General features: G+C 48.9%; 1 protein-coding gene across 1 annotated transcript in view; it reads left to right on the plus strand.

Annotated features, from left to right (window-relative positions):
* The first annotated feature begins 1,259 nt into the window (after nt 1-1,259).
* The window catches only part of LOC311355737 (B-cell receptor CD22-like), a 49,224-nt gene continuing 35,378 nt past the window's right edge, over nt 1,260-15,105 (plus strand). Inside the window, 9 exon segments of the mRNA XM_084475552.1 lie at nt 1,260-1,368; nt 2,581-2,958; nt 3,150-3,368; nt 11,592-11,858; nt 12,052-12,121; nt 12,123-12,301; nt 12,509-12,760; nt 12,875-12,962; nt 13,034-13,094. Coding sequence (XP_084331678.1) covers nt 1,314-1,368; nt 2,581-2,958; nt 3,150-3,368; nt 11,592-11,858; nt 12,052-12,121; nt 12,123-12,301; nt 12,509-12,760; nt 12,875-12,962; nt 13,034-13,094 — 1,569 coding nt within the window. The 5' untranslated portion in view covers nt 1,260-1,313.

The raw sequence follows: 15,105 nt of genomic DNA on the forward strand, positions 1-15,105 counted from the left end.
AAGGCGGAGGGGTTATGAAATGCACACAGGAACAGGAAACTGGTAGTGTTTGTGTGACGTAGAATACCGAGGTGAAGTCCATGGGTGAAGTTCGTTTCATATTCGATATTCGTTTGATGTTCGGCGTTTGGCACAAGTGTGGATGGGATAACTATGGAACTGGGGGAGTGCTTTAATTATCAACAATAAATGTTTGGCTCCGCCCACATTTTTATTTTTATGTTGACATTTTTAAATATTAAATATTGTTGAAATATTACTTTTAAGATGCGTTACATATATTCGCACTGTTTTGCAAAATAATAATAATACAAAGGACTATATAGAATATTATTGAGGCAATGTCTATCCTACTTCCACAACATTGGCTGTCTCCATAAAGTAAGTCACAATTTAATACACATTTTAATCACATTTGAAATATTATTGTAATATTATTATTATTATTATTGAAATAGTCTACATGGACACACCACACCAAAGCCAAATGATTCTTCTAATACCTAGCCTCCATTCATAACCTTTGTTTTCTGAATAAAGTTAGTTCCAAGTTAGCTTCCCTAAGAGGAGGCTCAGGGGGGGAGGGAGATAGACTAGGTAGCTCAGGAGAAATACAAATAAACTGAATGCAAGTGTGACTATAGTGACAAGTGACTAATTATTTGAAAGGTGTATTATACCCTCTACAGAAAATAAGAACATGTAGTAATAAGGGAGGTCGTTTTCTTAAGGAAAGGAGTGTGTGTGTGTGTGTGTGTGTGTGTGTGTGTGTGTGTGTGTGTGTGTGTGTGTGTGTGTCTGTGTGTGTGTCTGTGTGTGTGTGTGTGTGTGTGTCTGTGTGTGTGTGTGTGTGTGTGTGTGTGTGTGTGTGTGTCCGTCCGTCTGTCTGTTTGTGTTTACCTGCCTGCCTGCGTGTGTGAGTAAGGAGCAGAAGGACAGAAGATTAATAAAAAGATAATAAAAATAGCAGAAGATAAAACCAGACACAAGGAAAATTATATGATAGGCCCAGTAGTTCCCAGGTTTCTGTTCTTCTGCTCATCATGGTGGGAAGAGGAAGGAAGTCTTTCAATATGTTTTGGTGTCAGCAATTCAGCTAACTGCAAGATGAACTGGAACCACAGACTAGATATCAGACCAGCTTCCTCCTCTAGTCTACAGTAAGAGGTTGTATGTTCCTAACTTTTATTCCAATGCTTAACACATGTAATTTATAGAGCTTTCCTTGTACTAACTTTTTAATTGTGTTTTTGACCTGCAGGTGTGTTTAAATATCTCCAAGAACAACAGAGTGAGAGAGGAGAGGACTCACTATGAATTTAAGATCAGCAGCAAGAGGATTTCTAGCTTTCCTTCTGTCAGTACCAGGTTGGTTCATTTACATTGTTAACATTTAGTTGAACTGTTTCAATAACATGACCAAGCAACTGGAACGAGGAGAGGGTGAAACCTCAGCATGTTGAAGTTAAAATAATAGTAAATAGAACATTAAAGAATCACCCTCTAGAACGCTGTGTTTGGTTAAACCACTAGAGACCACTAGAGAATGGTCCACTTTATATATTTAATTTATGGTTAATTAGTCATTGGAAAATGCCACTTCACTGCAAGTTGTACACAGCCTCTTGTTGTGAAGTACTGTATTGGTTTTTACATCAAAATACGCAATACTGGTTGCTAGGCAAACCTTAAACTATTTACTTAATCAAGGGTTAATTTTGTTACTTTTAGAAGAGAAAGATATAGAAAAATATAAATGTGAAAAGCTGTTTTTCCCCCATTTATTCTATTGATGATGATTTATACATGGAATATCAATCTTCTGCTGCAATGTTGGAATTCTAATTCAGTGATATGGTAGACACTGCATGACATCTCCTGTCCTCTCTCCGCTCTCCTCTCCTGCTCTCCTCTCCTTGTCTCCTCTCCTCTCGTTTCCTTGTCTGCTCTCCTCTATTTGTCTCCTCTCCTCCTCCTTGTCTCCACTCTTCTCCCCTCCTTACCTTGTCTCCTCACCACTACTCCTATATCCTTCTTTCCTCTCCTTGTCTCCAATCCTATACTTCTCTCGTCTCCTCACCTTCTCTCCTCTTCATTCCTTGTCTCCACATCTGAGTAATTACATTTAGCCTATAGTCACATTACCACAAAAGAAGAACATAGACTTTACGGCCAAGGCCTATCGTTTTATTATCTAGGCTTATTACTGCATGGATCAATGTTACAATTAATGTACCCGTATAGTAAAGCTTTTAAGGCTTAATTTCAATGAATGGCATATCCTGTTGCAATTGCGAAAATATATTTTTAACTTAACAACCCAACCTGAATTTTGCTTCAAATAAAAATTGTTTACTATTTTATATTTCAAGGGGGTTTGCACTCTTTACCCCCCTGGCTACTCCACTAGTGTCAAATGATGTTCTGTAACGTTCCTCTGAGAGCTCAGTGGTCAGCATGTATCTGTTGTTTCCTTCTCCACCCACCAGCCTCCTTCTCTTTATGTATCTTCTGATCTGTTCATCAGGTGAATCTCTGTGTCTTGTTGATTCTCAATGAGATGTGTTTGTTTTTTCACAGTGCTTCATGGTAAAAGTAACGGGACAGTTACTTACTCATCTAGTAATGTCTGCGGTTTAAGAGGAGCAATGGTTGACATCAGCTGCACTTTTGAATACTCTGACGACATACAGCACGAACCTGCAACAGTCGATTCACTGTGGTTTACTAAAGGAGACAAGTCTCAGCCAGTTGATCTTGAAATCGATACAAACTATACAGGTCGTGTTGAATCCATCTGTGGAGGGATCAGTTGTCGTAATCTCAGATGTAATGGAACATGTACCCTGAGAATCAAAGACCTGAGACATAGTGACTCTGCTTCCTACAAGTTTAGGTTCACAACAAGACATGGCGGGCAATATACTGGTGACCCTGGAGTCATATTATCTGTAACAGGTAAATTATGATGAGTCCAGTAGTGTATATGCTCTTGCGCGTGTGTGTGTGTGTGTGTGTGTGTGTGTGTGTGTGTGTGTGTGTGTGTGTGTGTAAGAAGATGTGTGTGTACGTGTACATGTTTGGGTGTGTTTGGGTTGTCTTACCTTAATATGTTTTTATAATTGTGTGTAACTTCTTCTCACACCCAGACCTCCATGTGAAGGTGTCCATTCCTTACCGTTACAGTCCTACCTGGACAAAGCTGGAGTGTAACAGTATTTGTGGTCTAGCTGGTAACCCTACCTACATCTGGTTTTGGGGTGAATATAATGTAGGAGACGGAAAGCATTACTGGAACCAACCTCAGGGTGGAGAAACCTTTTCATGTGCTGTTGAAGGATACGAACATCTCCGCTCTCCTTCAGTGTGTAAGTCCACTCCACAGTACACTGACATGATACCAGATGTAATGGACCTTTGCGGGTACAGAATTACAGGTTACTATGAATGAGTGCAGGCCCGTTTAGAGCAGGCCTGTTCTGAATGGGCCTATTGCTTGGCCTCCTGTTTTGCTGCTTGCAGCTTTCTGAACAGCCCCTCCTTTATTTATTTTTTATATCTGTATTGTTCTAATTGAGAATTCTGTATAATTAATTTGATAATAATGTGCTTGTTTTTTCACAGCGCTTCAGGGTAATGGTGACGGGACAGTTACTTACCCATCTTATAGCGTCTGCGGTTTAAGAGGAGCAACGGTTGACATCAAGAGCGCTTATGAGTACCCTTACGACGTACAGTACAACCCTACCACAGTCAAAACACTGTGGTTTAAAGGAAACAAGTCTCAGCCAACTGATCTGATAAGTGATGCAGACTATACAGGTCGTGTTGAATACATCTGTGGAGAAGTCAGCCATAACGGGAACAGATGGCATGGAAAATGTACCCTGAGAATCAAAGACCTGAGACTGAGTGACTCTGCTTTCTACAAGTTTAGGTTCATAACAAACCATCCAAAAGGGGAATATCCTGGTGACCCTGAAATGGTGTTATCTGTAACAGGTAAACTTGGATTGCCAATGCGTGCAGTGTGTGTGTCTGTGTGTTTGTGTTCATCTCATCTCTCATCTTCAACCTTATCCGGGGTCGGGTCATGGCAAGGGGCCCCAGACTTCCCTTTCCTGGGCCACATTGACCAGCTCTGACAGGGGGATCCCGAGGCGTTCCCAGGCCAGTGTTGAGATATAATCTCTCCACCTAGTCCTGGGTCTTCCCAGAGCCTCCTCCCCGCTAGACGTCCCTGGAAAACCTCCCCAGAGAGGCGCCCAGTGGGCATCCTTACCAGATGCCCGAACCACCTCAACTGACTCCTTTCTAAGTAGCGGAGCAGCGGCTCTACTCCGAGTTCCTCACAGATGGCTGAGCTTCTCACCCTATCTCTAAGGGAGACGCCAGCCACCCTCCTGAGAAAACCCATTTCGGCCGCTTGTACCCACAATCTCGTTCTTTTGGTCATGAGACCAAAGATGAGGGTAGGCTCCGCCCCTCTCTTCACCCGAGTGTCTAAAACATGTGGCCTCAGATCGGATGATACCATCACGAAATCTATCATCGATCTTCATCCTAGGGTGCTCTGGTACACTTATGAGCATCCTTATGTTCGAACATTTGTTATAGACAATCCATGACTACCACAGAAGTTCAACAACAAATGACCGCTCTGGTTTAGATCAGGGAGGCCGTTCCTCCCCATCACGCCTCTGCAGGTGGTGTCTCCATCATTGCCCACATGGCTGTGGAAGTCTCCCAGCAGAACTACAGAGTCCCCTGCTGGAGCGAGCCCCATGCAGGAATCCATTCAGGGTCTCCAAGAAGGCTGAATACTCTGAACTGCCATTTAGTGCATATGCACATGATGCAACAGTCAGAGTTTTCCCCCCAACCACCCTTAGGCGTAGGGAGGTGACCCTCTCGTCCACTGGGGTAAACTCCAACACCGCGGCACTCAGCCGGGGATCTGTGAGTATTCCCACAGCCGCCCTGCGCTTCTCGCCCTGGGCAACTCTGGAGAAGAATAAAGTCCAACCCCTATCCAGGAGTACGGTTCCAGAGCTGTGCGTAGAGGTTAGCCCGGTCAGATCTAATTGGTAGCGCTCCACCTCCCTCACAAGCTCCGGTTAATTTCCCCATAGCGAGGGGATGTTCCAAGTCCCCAGAGCCAGTTTCTGCCACCCATGTGGCAGCGCACCCGATCCCAGCAGGTCTTCCTGCGAGGGGCCGGCCGGGCTCCGTGGAAAACCTGGTCACCAGACGTTTGCCGACGAGCCCTCCGTCTGGGCCTGCCGGCAGGGTCTCTCCTCCTCATTCAAGATTTTCAATGGGGTCTTTTTTCTGTGTCTGTGTTATGTGTTATCTTAATTATAATTTGAATAATTGTGTGTAATTTTTTCTCACACCCAGATCTTCAGGTGAGGCTGTACTTTCCTTTTGCTGCCGATCCTACCTATGCAAGGCTGGAGTGTCACAGAACGTGCAGTAGAGATGGTGACCCTCCCTTCCTCTGGTTCAGGAATGGACTGAATGTAGGACAGGGATACAGATACAGGGACTACACTCAGTCTGGAAACAACTATTCATGCGCTGTTAAAGGATTCGATCTCTGCTCTCCTTCAGTGTGTAAGTCCACTCCATGGTACACTGTTATGATACCAGATGTAATGGTCTTGTTCAAAGTGTGTTATGTTGAACTTGTCGTGTGTCCAAATTAGTCAACAGTGCAGTAGATCAGATGAACGGTCCTAGAGATATACAGACATACTTACATACTGTGGTAACTCGTGTTCACTGTGGCGTGGTTCAGGTAAGTATCACACAGTTGGTCAAGGTTTAGACCGTACTCGGCATTTATTGCAATAATCAGGAACACAATAAATCACCATTCCTAGGGTCTCCGTGAGCCTCTAGTCCCTCTGGCCTTCCCCCTCATGTCTGTTCCTGGGCTCCTTTTAAAATGGCTCCCAGGTCTCTCTCTCTCTCGCCAGGTGTTCCCAATCACGCTGATTGGGGAGAGAGAAGCTCTGCTCTCTGCTGCCGGCTAGTGGGTGGCGGCGGTATACACCTCGGACCCACCTTGGCCGAGGTGTAAGGGGCGGGATGCCACACTCCTCCACCGCTTGCTCAGGCCTCAGGTCGACCTGGAATCCCCCCAGGCAGGTATCCTGGCGAGACAGGGCGTCGGCGTTGGCATGCTCCCTGCCCTGTCGGTGGTCCACCTTAAACCGGAAGTCCTGGAGGGCCAGGAACCAGTGCGTCACCCGGCCGTTGGTGTCTTTGGCGCCGGCCATCCACTTTAGGGGGGCGTGGTCGGTGACCAGGACAAACTCCCTCCCGAGGAGATAGTACCTCAGTTTGTCTAGGCTCCACTTGATGGCCAGGGCCTCCTTTTCTACCGTCGAGTAGTTCCGCTCATTCGGTAGCAGCTTTCTGCTGATGTACATGATGGGGTGTTCCTCTCCGGCCCGGACCTGAGACGGGACTCCCCCCAGCCCCACCTCCGAAGCGTCCGTGTGCACTATGAGTGGGAGAGTAAAGTCAGGGGTTATGAGCACTGGTTCAGAACATAGGGCCTCGCGGAGCGTCCTAAAGGCCTGGTTGGCTGCCTTGGACCAGGTAATCCGATCCGGCAGGGCCTTCCGGGTCAGATCGTTCAGGGGGCTGGCCAGCGTGGCAAACCCGGGTATAAAGCGTTGGTAATATCCGACTAGACCTAAAAACGACTTCACCTGTTTCTTGGTGCGGGGTTGGGGCCAGTCCCTGATGGCGGCCACCTTACTTCCCTGTGGCCGGACGCTTCCCCGCCCTACCTGGTACCCCAGGTACGCCGTCTCCTCCAGCCCGAGACGACACTTGGCCGGGTTAGCTGTGAGGCCCGCCTTCCGCAACTCCCCCAGCACTGCCCTCAGCTGACGGATGTGGACGTCCCAACTGGGACTGTAGATGATGATGTCATCTATGTAGGCTGCTGCGTAAGCCTGGTGGGGCCTCAGGAGCTGGTCCATCATACGCTGGAAGGTAGCCGGAGCGCTGTGTACTCCGAAGGGGAGTACGGTGTACTGATACAGCCCCCCTGGTGTTGAGAACGCCGTCTTCTCCCGGGCAGCCCGGGTCAATGGTACCTGCCAGTACCCCTTGGTCAGGTCCAAGGTCGTGAGGTACCGGGCTGGTCCCAGGCGTTCAATCAGCTCGTCCACCCGGGGCATGGGGTAGGCGTCGAACTCGGACGCCTCGTTCAGCCTCCTGAAGTCATTGCAGAAGCGGTAGCTCCCATCGGGCTTTGGCACGAGGACTACGGGGCTGGACCAGGCACTGCGCGACTTCTCGATGACCCGGAGCTGTAGCATCCGGCATACCTCGGCCTGGATGGCCTCCCTCCGGGCCTCCGGGATCCTGTAGGGGTGCACTCTCACCTTCATCCCAGGCGCCGTCCAGATATCATGTTGAGCGATCGTGGTCCTCCCCGGAAGCTCGGAAAACACGTCCTGGTGCTGCATAACGATCTCGCCGAGGTCTTGCTTCTGGGCCGGGCTGAGATCCTCCCCCATCGGAACCTCCGAGATCTCGCGTCGGGCCGTCAGCGTCAGGGGAGCAGGGTCAGGGGGTTCCCCTCCCCCTCTCCACTGCTTCAAAATGTTAATGTGATATAGCTGGGTAGGCTTTCGCCTCCCGGGTTGTCTAACCCGGTAGTTTACCTCTCCCACACGTTCCACCACCTCATAGGGTCCCTGCCACTTGGCCAGGAACTTGCACTCTGCGGTGGGGACCAGGACCAGGTCCCCAGGCTGGAAAGTTTGCAGCCGGGCTCCCCAGTTGTAGACCCTCACCTGGGCCTGCTGGGCTTGCCGGAGGTGTTCCCGTACGATGGGCCACACCTGGGCCATGCGGTCCCTCACCTGTTCCACGTGGTCCAGGGTGGTGCGGTGGGGGGACGGCTGGCTCTCCCACGCCTCCTTGGTGAGGTCTAGTATGCCGCGGGGCCTTCGTCCGTACAGCAGCTCGAACGGTGAGAACCCGGTGGACGCCTGGGGAACCTCCTGTATGGCAAACAGAACATGGGGTAACAGCTGATCCCAGTTCTTACCGTCCCGGTCCATGGCCTTTTTGAGCATCTGCTTCAGTGTCTTGTTGAAGCGCTCCACCAGGCCATCCGTCTGGGGGTGGTAGACTGAGGTCCGGAGCTGAGTCACCTGCAGGAGTCTCAGTAATTCTTTTAGCACACAAGACATGAAGCAGGAGCCCTGATCTGTTAATATCTCCTTCGCTATCCCTACCCGGCTAAACAGGAGCATCAGTTCCCGGGCGACCGCCTTCGCGGTGGCTGCACGCAGGGGCAGAGCCTCGGGATACCTGGTGGCGTAATCCACCAGTACCAAGATGTATCGTGTCCCCGGCTGGTCTTGGGAAGGGGCCCCACAATGTCCATGGCGATCGAAGGGGGTTTCTATGATCGGCATTGGGATAAGAGGGTTCCTGACTGTGGCCCTAGGCGCTACTCTCTGGCATTCAGGACACCCCTGACAGTGACGCTCTACATCCCGTTTTACCCCTGGCCAATAAAATCTCGCTAGGACCCGTTCTCTGGTCTTGTCCATGCCCAGATGGGCTCCCAGGAGGTGGGTGTGTGCCATGAACAGCACCTTGCTCACGTACGTTCACGTACGTTCGGGGTACTACTAATTGCTCCCTTACTCCCCCCTCTCCTTCTACTACTCTATACAGTAGACCCCCCCCCTCGTGCTGAAGTGTGGATACGGTAAGTGACTCACCGAGTCCCGGGTCTGTCCGTCAAGGGCCACCACGTGGCTCCAGGCATGTTTGAGGGCCTCGTCTTGGAGCTGGGCGCTGGCGAACTGGCCTGGTCGGGCCGAGCCTTCCTCCCTCCCCGGTACGAAGTCTGAGAACTCGGTGAGGGGGGAACTCTCCGGCTCCTCCGGGGGGTTGTGTTGTTCAGCCGCTGTGAGGGTGTCCGGGGTGTCGGGGTGGGGTCCCGGCGACCCGGACCGGGCGGACCCTCCTCTCCCCGTGTAGATCGGGGAACCCGGAGGCGAGGGTCCGTTCCCCTCGGACCCCTGGTCGTCTGCCGTCGACTCCCCGGGTGACGTCGGGATCCGGGTGGCCCCGTAGGCCCACTGCGCTCTCCTCGCCCCTCTGTGGGGTGGCTCTCTCCTGCCCCGGCATTCTCGCGCCGGGTCCCACAGCCGCTAGAATATCGGGCAATCCCTCCCGATTAGGAGTGGCACCGGAAGGTGGGGTACAATCCCCGCCCGAGTCATGAACACCCCGTGCGGTGTCCGGACGACCACGTGGCAGGTTTTGTAGGTTCGGGTATCTCCGTGTACGCATGCCACCTCCATGGGTTTCCCCTCCCTTCCCCCGGCCAAGTCGGGGCGGAGGAGGGTGACCACGCTACCGGTGTCCAGTAGGGCCTGTGTGTCCTTATTCATGACTCTCGCTGGAAGGGTCGGGCTCCCGGACGTCCTCTGGGCCCAACAGGTCGCCAGCATGCAAGGCCGGCTCGACCCTTGGTCCGCGTAGACCGACGGCATGGACACGTCCCGGTCTCCAGGGCAGTAGCGGGCTATGTGGCCGGGCTGGCCACACTCGTAGCACCGCCTCCCCTCCCGACTCTCCGTGGTCACGTGGGTGGGACAGGTGAAGGCGCCGAGGCCCCGGTTGTGGGTCCCCGTTGGTCTCGGCGGGTCTCGGCGGTTCTGGGGTAGATGGCTCCGGTACTGGCGCTCAGTTGCTGGGCCACCTGCCAGTTCTCCAGCTGTTTGATGAGGTCGTCCACCGGGTCAGGATGGTGGTGGGCTAGTACCCGTCGGGCGCCCTGCGGGAGCTGTCGGATGGTATTGTCTAGTATTACCCTGTCGATAGGGCTGGGTCCTTCTCCGGTCGCTACCCACCTCCTCACTAACCAACCATGCTGTGCGATCTGGGTCCGTACCGCACCCCGGACGTCAAAACGCCAATCATGGAAGCGTTGAGCTCATGCCGCGAGGTGTCCATAGTAGGCCAGGATCGCCTGTTTGAGAGCGGGGTACTGTCGGGCGGTCTCCGCGGGTAGGTCTTGGCTCGCCTGCTGTGCGGGTCTGGTGAGGAACGGTGCCACGATGTGGGCCCACTGCTCTTCTGGCCAGTTCTCTCTCCGGGCGGTTCGCTCGAAGACCTCTAGGTACGCCTCCACGTCGTCCTCGGGCCCCAGCTTGGTGAGCCGGCTGGTCGGGGCCGCGGTCGAGGTGTTGCGGACGACGTGCTGGGTGAGCCGTAGTACGGCTTCGCGGAGCAAGGCAATGCTCTCCGTGGTCTCCTGCTGCAGGCTTGCGGCTTGTACCTGCTGTTGATGCTGGGCGGCGGCGGCCGCGGTCCCATCCGGGTTCTGCATGCCAGAGTGGTGGGGTTGTCTTACCCGGGAATTGTAGTGGGTTCTTCAGAATGCCCACATTCTCCACCATATGTGGTAACTCGTGTTCACTGTGGCGTGGTTCAGGTAAGTATCACACAGTTGGTCAAGATTTAGGCTGTACTCGGCATTTATTGCAATAATCAGGAACACAATAAATCACCATTCCTAGGGTCTCCGTGAGCCTCTAGTCCCTCTGGCCTTCCCCCTCATGTCTGTTCCTGGGCTCCTTTTAAAATGGCTCCCAGGGCTCTCTCTTGGCTGGGGTGGAAGAAGAGTTCAGCCGTTGTGGCTGTGCCACCAGATCATCTTTTAGTTATTTTTGGAAAGACTTTATTGTTTGATTAAACGGGCCGTTGTGGCTTAACACCCAAGCGATTTGCGCGCTGATTCAAGCGAGGTGGTTCATTCCCCGAGGTGGATTGCCACAATACATATATGCATACAGTACATACATACATACATACTAGTCATGGATTTCATGATTTGTTTGCTTGAATCAGCGTCGGTCAGTTCGCCAAGAAGAATCGTTTGTTTGTTTGTTTGTTTGTTCTTTCGTTCGTTCGTTCAGTCACATTTCCAGTAGCGGTGAATCATGGTTCTCAGCTGAGTCGGTCAGACTCAGCTCCTCCCTCATTCTCATTCAAACGAATCACGAATGCACGGTTCTCAGCTGAGTCAGTCAGACTCAGCTCCTCCCTCGTTCTCATTCTCAAACAAATCACGACCGTGCAATGGTGCAAACAGTCATCAATCAACATAACATTAACTAAGTTCCTTCAGCTGAGGAGCGCTTCATGTTTGGAATCAGGATGTTGTTGCCCTGCTGGCTCTCATGACTTCTCAGTCCTCGAGTTAAGTCTGTCACCACTTAACACAGTAACGAACAGTAATGAACGAACAGCAACTCACGAGTCAGCGTCAGCGACTCAGCGACTAGTGGGTGGAGCTGGGAGTCGAGTCTCGGAGAACGAATGAGACGAATTAGACGAACTGAAACGGGGAATGAGGTCGGTTCGTTCTTGTTAAAGAGTCGTTCATTCGAACTGATTCATACATACATACATACATACATACATACATATCATACATAATGCATACATACATAAATAGATAGCCTACAAACATTTATTGTTAGATGCACCCTAACTGCCGATATTTTTTATAATCAATTAAATGTTACTGTTAACAGATGCTCCAAAGACCCCCTCAGTCACCGTGAGTCCCTCTGCTGAAATAGAGGAGGGCAGTAGAGTGACTCTGAGCTGCAGCAGTGATGCTTACCCAGCAGCCAAGTACACCTGGTTCAAGGTTAATACAGATCGATACTCTAGACACATGAACCAGGGACCACAGCTCATCTTAAGAAGCATCCTGTCTTCAGACTCTGGACAATACTACTGTCTAGTTCAGACTGAGCTAAGGACAACATCTGAGTTGATCAATATTACGGTGAAATGTGAGTAAAACACATATTTTACATCATATTGCAGTTGTTCAAAATAAATATATGAATCTTGTCCACATTAGTCATCAGTAAATTCATTATGCAATATACCCAAAAACGTCTTCACTTTGTGATTGTCATTATCTTGAATGCTTTCATGAATATTAATGTACATGCTGTTTTACATGTTTCTATTTGTCTGCAGATGGGCCTAAACACGCATCTGTGTTAATGAGTCCCTCTGGTGAAATAGAGGAGGGCAGTTCAGTGACTCTGTGATGCCGTCCCAGCAGCTAGCTACACCTGGTTCAAGAACAACCAACCTCTGCTCTGGGAACCAAGTCAACCTCATACCTTCCCCTCAGTCCTCCCTGAAGACAGAGGAACGTACCGCTGTCATGCAGAGAACAAATATGGACATCTGAGCTCTAACTCGATATTCATGGATGTTGAGTGTGAGTTGAAAATCTGCCTTCTTTGTAAACATATTTTCTATATTTGGTCTGGTATTCATTTATTGCTGTATAAATGTAAAACACTATTACTCATTAATAAGTAGTATTTATTAGCATAGTGTTCTGTATCATACTGGAATTGCAGTTGCATTCTTTACACAGTTGTATATCTTTAGGATGGATATTGATCATTTATGTTCATTACAGACGCTCCAATGACCCCCTCAGTGACTGTGAGTCCTTCTGGTGATGTAGAGGAGGGCAGTTCAGTGACTCTGAGCTGCAGCAGTGATGCCAACCCAGCAGCTAACTACACCTGGTTCAAGGATCATGGCTCAGTGAGAAAATCAGGGCAGAACCACACCATCACAAATATCACATCTGAGCTTGGAGGAAACTATTACTGCCAAGCTCATAATAAAATCGGACGTCATGATTCCACCTTTTTGTTCATTAAAGGTAATTGTTAATTCAAAAGAAGCACACACCTTCCACACAGTCACAGACACACAGTTAAACATTGGCCGACTAATGTTGCAGTGAGGTGCCTGAAATCATATCACTATGTTGCAGTGACATCATCATCAGCAATGGTAGCTATAACAACCATTGGTTTCTTACTGGCCACCATACTACTCCTCCTCGTCTTCCTCTGGATGAGGTGAGATATTCTATCTCTTTAAAGTTTTATCGTTTCCTGGTGCTTCTTCATCTCTTTGTTCTCTTCTCCAGAAGAAAGAGGTCCTCCAGAAAACCATGTGGCCAGGGAGGAAGGCCAGATACCCTGGAGCAGGTGAGACACAGGAAGCCATTTATTACTAACCCATCCTTTACTAAGACACACGGTGGTAATGCCCTGAGGCCACAACACAAGACCACACAAGAGACTTCTAGTTGTTACCTTAGTAAGTGTCCTTCTCTGTTGCTCTAGCCTTGTCGCTAGGAGAGACTGTACATTAGTGTCTGTATTTCCTTGAAGAACAGTCTGAAGTTGAACCCTCGGCCCAATTTGGAATATTCTGAACTGGAGATAACTTGTGTTTTTTGCTTACATTTTAACTTACATTTTACTGCTTAATACAAAGCCCATTTTAGGGGGAATGTGCTATTGACCTCCCAAACAGAATGACTTTTTGAAGTTGAAAACTCCAACAAGCTTTCTGGTATCAGTTGTTTGGGTTGATCAGCTGCTTTAGGAGCCGACAGGGCTGTACCGATAGAGAATAATTTCTAGATATTATGACATTATCGTATACAGATCAAATATGTCAGTCAGGTGATTTAAATGTTGGCATTTGTATTCATTCTTTGCACCTGTAAAATCCTGAAAGTGCCGCTTGTTACTATCGAACAGGCGCAGACGCAGACACCAGAGGTTGAATTAAACCAGAGGTTTGTTCTAGGGAGGATGAGAGCAGTAGGGTTAAACAGGAGGTAAGGCAAGGGTGGATGACAGCGCAGGGCTACAGACAGGTAGGCAGGCAGATGAGCGCAAGAAGAACATAAACACCAGGAAACATGGAACACAAAACAAATTTAGAAATACAAAATTTGCGAATGCCGAGATTGGTTGTCTACCACTTTGGTTGAAACAACGATCTGGCTTCCTGCTAGGTTGATTGGGACAGTACTGAAATCACTGCTCGTAGCAATGGGAATGGTCCTGTCTACAGAAGGCTCAGTAGACCGCACCATTTTTGATTAACTTAAATTGTTAAACATTAAGTGACACATCAAGAGTGGTTTAAATCCTGTTTGACGAATAGATGATGGTGTGCAGGGTAATAGAGATAGTATCAGATGCCAGAGAGTTGACTTGTGGTATCCCCTAGGGGTCTATTCTTGGCTCTGTTTTATATTTGATTTGTCAGCGCTCATCTCAGGGATGTTTTATGTTTTGTAACCTGAAATCTAACCAAACCTAACCAGTGCTCCATGATCATCAGTATTGTTTGTATGCTTTCGCTGCAGCATGTTGTTGCCATGGAACCTGACACTATGTTATGGTGTGTTAAAATGGGAAAATAATCTTCAGTTGAATTCATTGTCGGTCAAGGATTCAAAAGTCACTACTTGACAAAGTGACGTTTTTTAAAAGGGTGAGATCTAGGGTGAGATCTAGAAGACAAACTGGGATCTGGTAAAACATCTACCAGTGGGCAGAAAGAGAAGATTGGTGAATGGAAGTACTGATGGCTAATTTTGTTTTAAATAATAAATTATTTGCAAATTAATATGTTTTAAAGAGACAATTGTTTTAGGAGCTAAACCGTTGGAGGAAACCTTGCAGGAAGGACTTGAAGTGAGGCCTACAGCAGCCTGCATGTTGGGACCACTAGTCACCACCTTCAGGACTGTCTTTGTCAGAAAAGTTTTTTCTAAGTGTTCTCTTCTGTCCTCACTCCTGATAGCCACTTCCTGTTTCTGTGTATGAATAGGTCTCAGCTCTGACCAATCACTTGGCTCCTGCACCAGAGAGAGAACCAATAGAAGAGAAGGATGACCTTCACTATGCCATTCCATCCTAGGGTCAACATTAAGAGACCCAACGCTGTCGCTGGGTAAGCTTCTCTTGGTATTTCTAAAGAGGAAATAGACTGGAACTTCCTCAATCCAATGGTTCTGCTTAACAGGGTCACTGAAGTTCTTCTTGTTCTTCTCAACCCAGAGATTGAACCAGTTGCGGCAGATTTAAGTAGTGGAACTAGAGTGTTTCAAATTTAGTTTAAAGTAAACCGGAGAAATGCATATCATATGGCACTTAATTACCTTTACTGAATACTTGCCACCACTGCTTATACATG

Source organism: Micromesistius poutassou (assembly GCF_964030765.1).
Source record: "Micromesistius poutassou genome assembly, chromosome: 11".
Taxonomy (NCBI): Eukaryota; Metazoa; Chordata; class Actinopteri; order Gadiformes; family Gadidae; genus Micromesistius; species Micromesistius poutassou.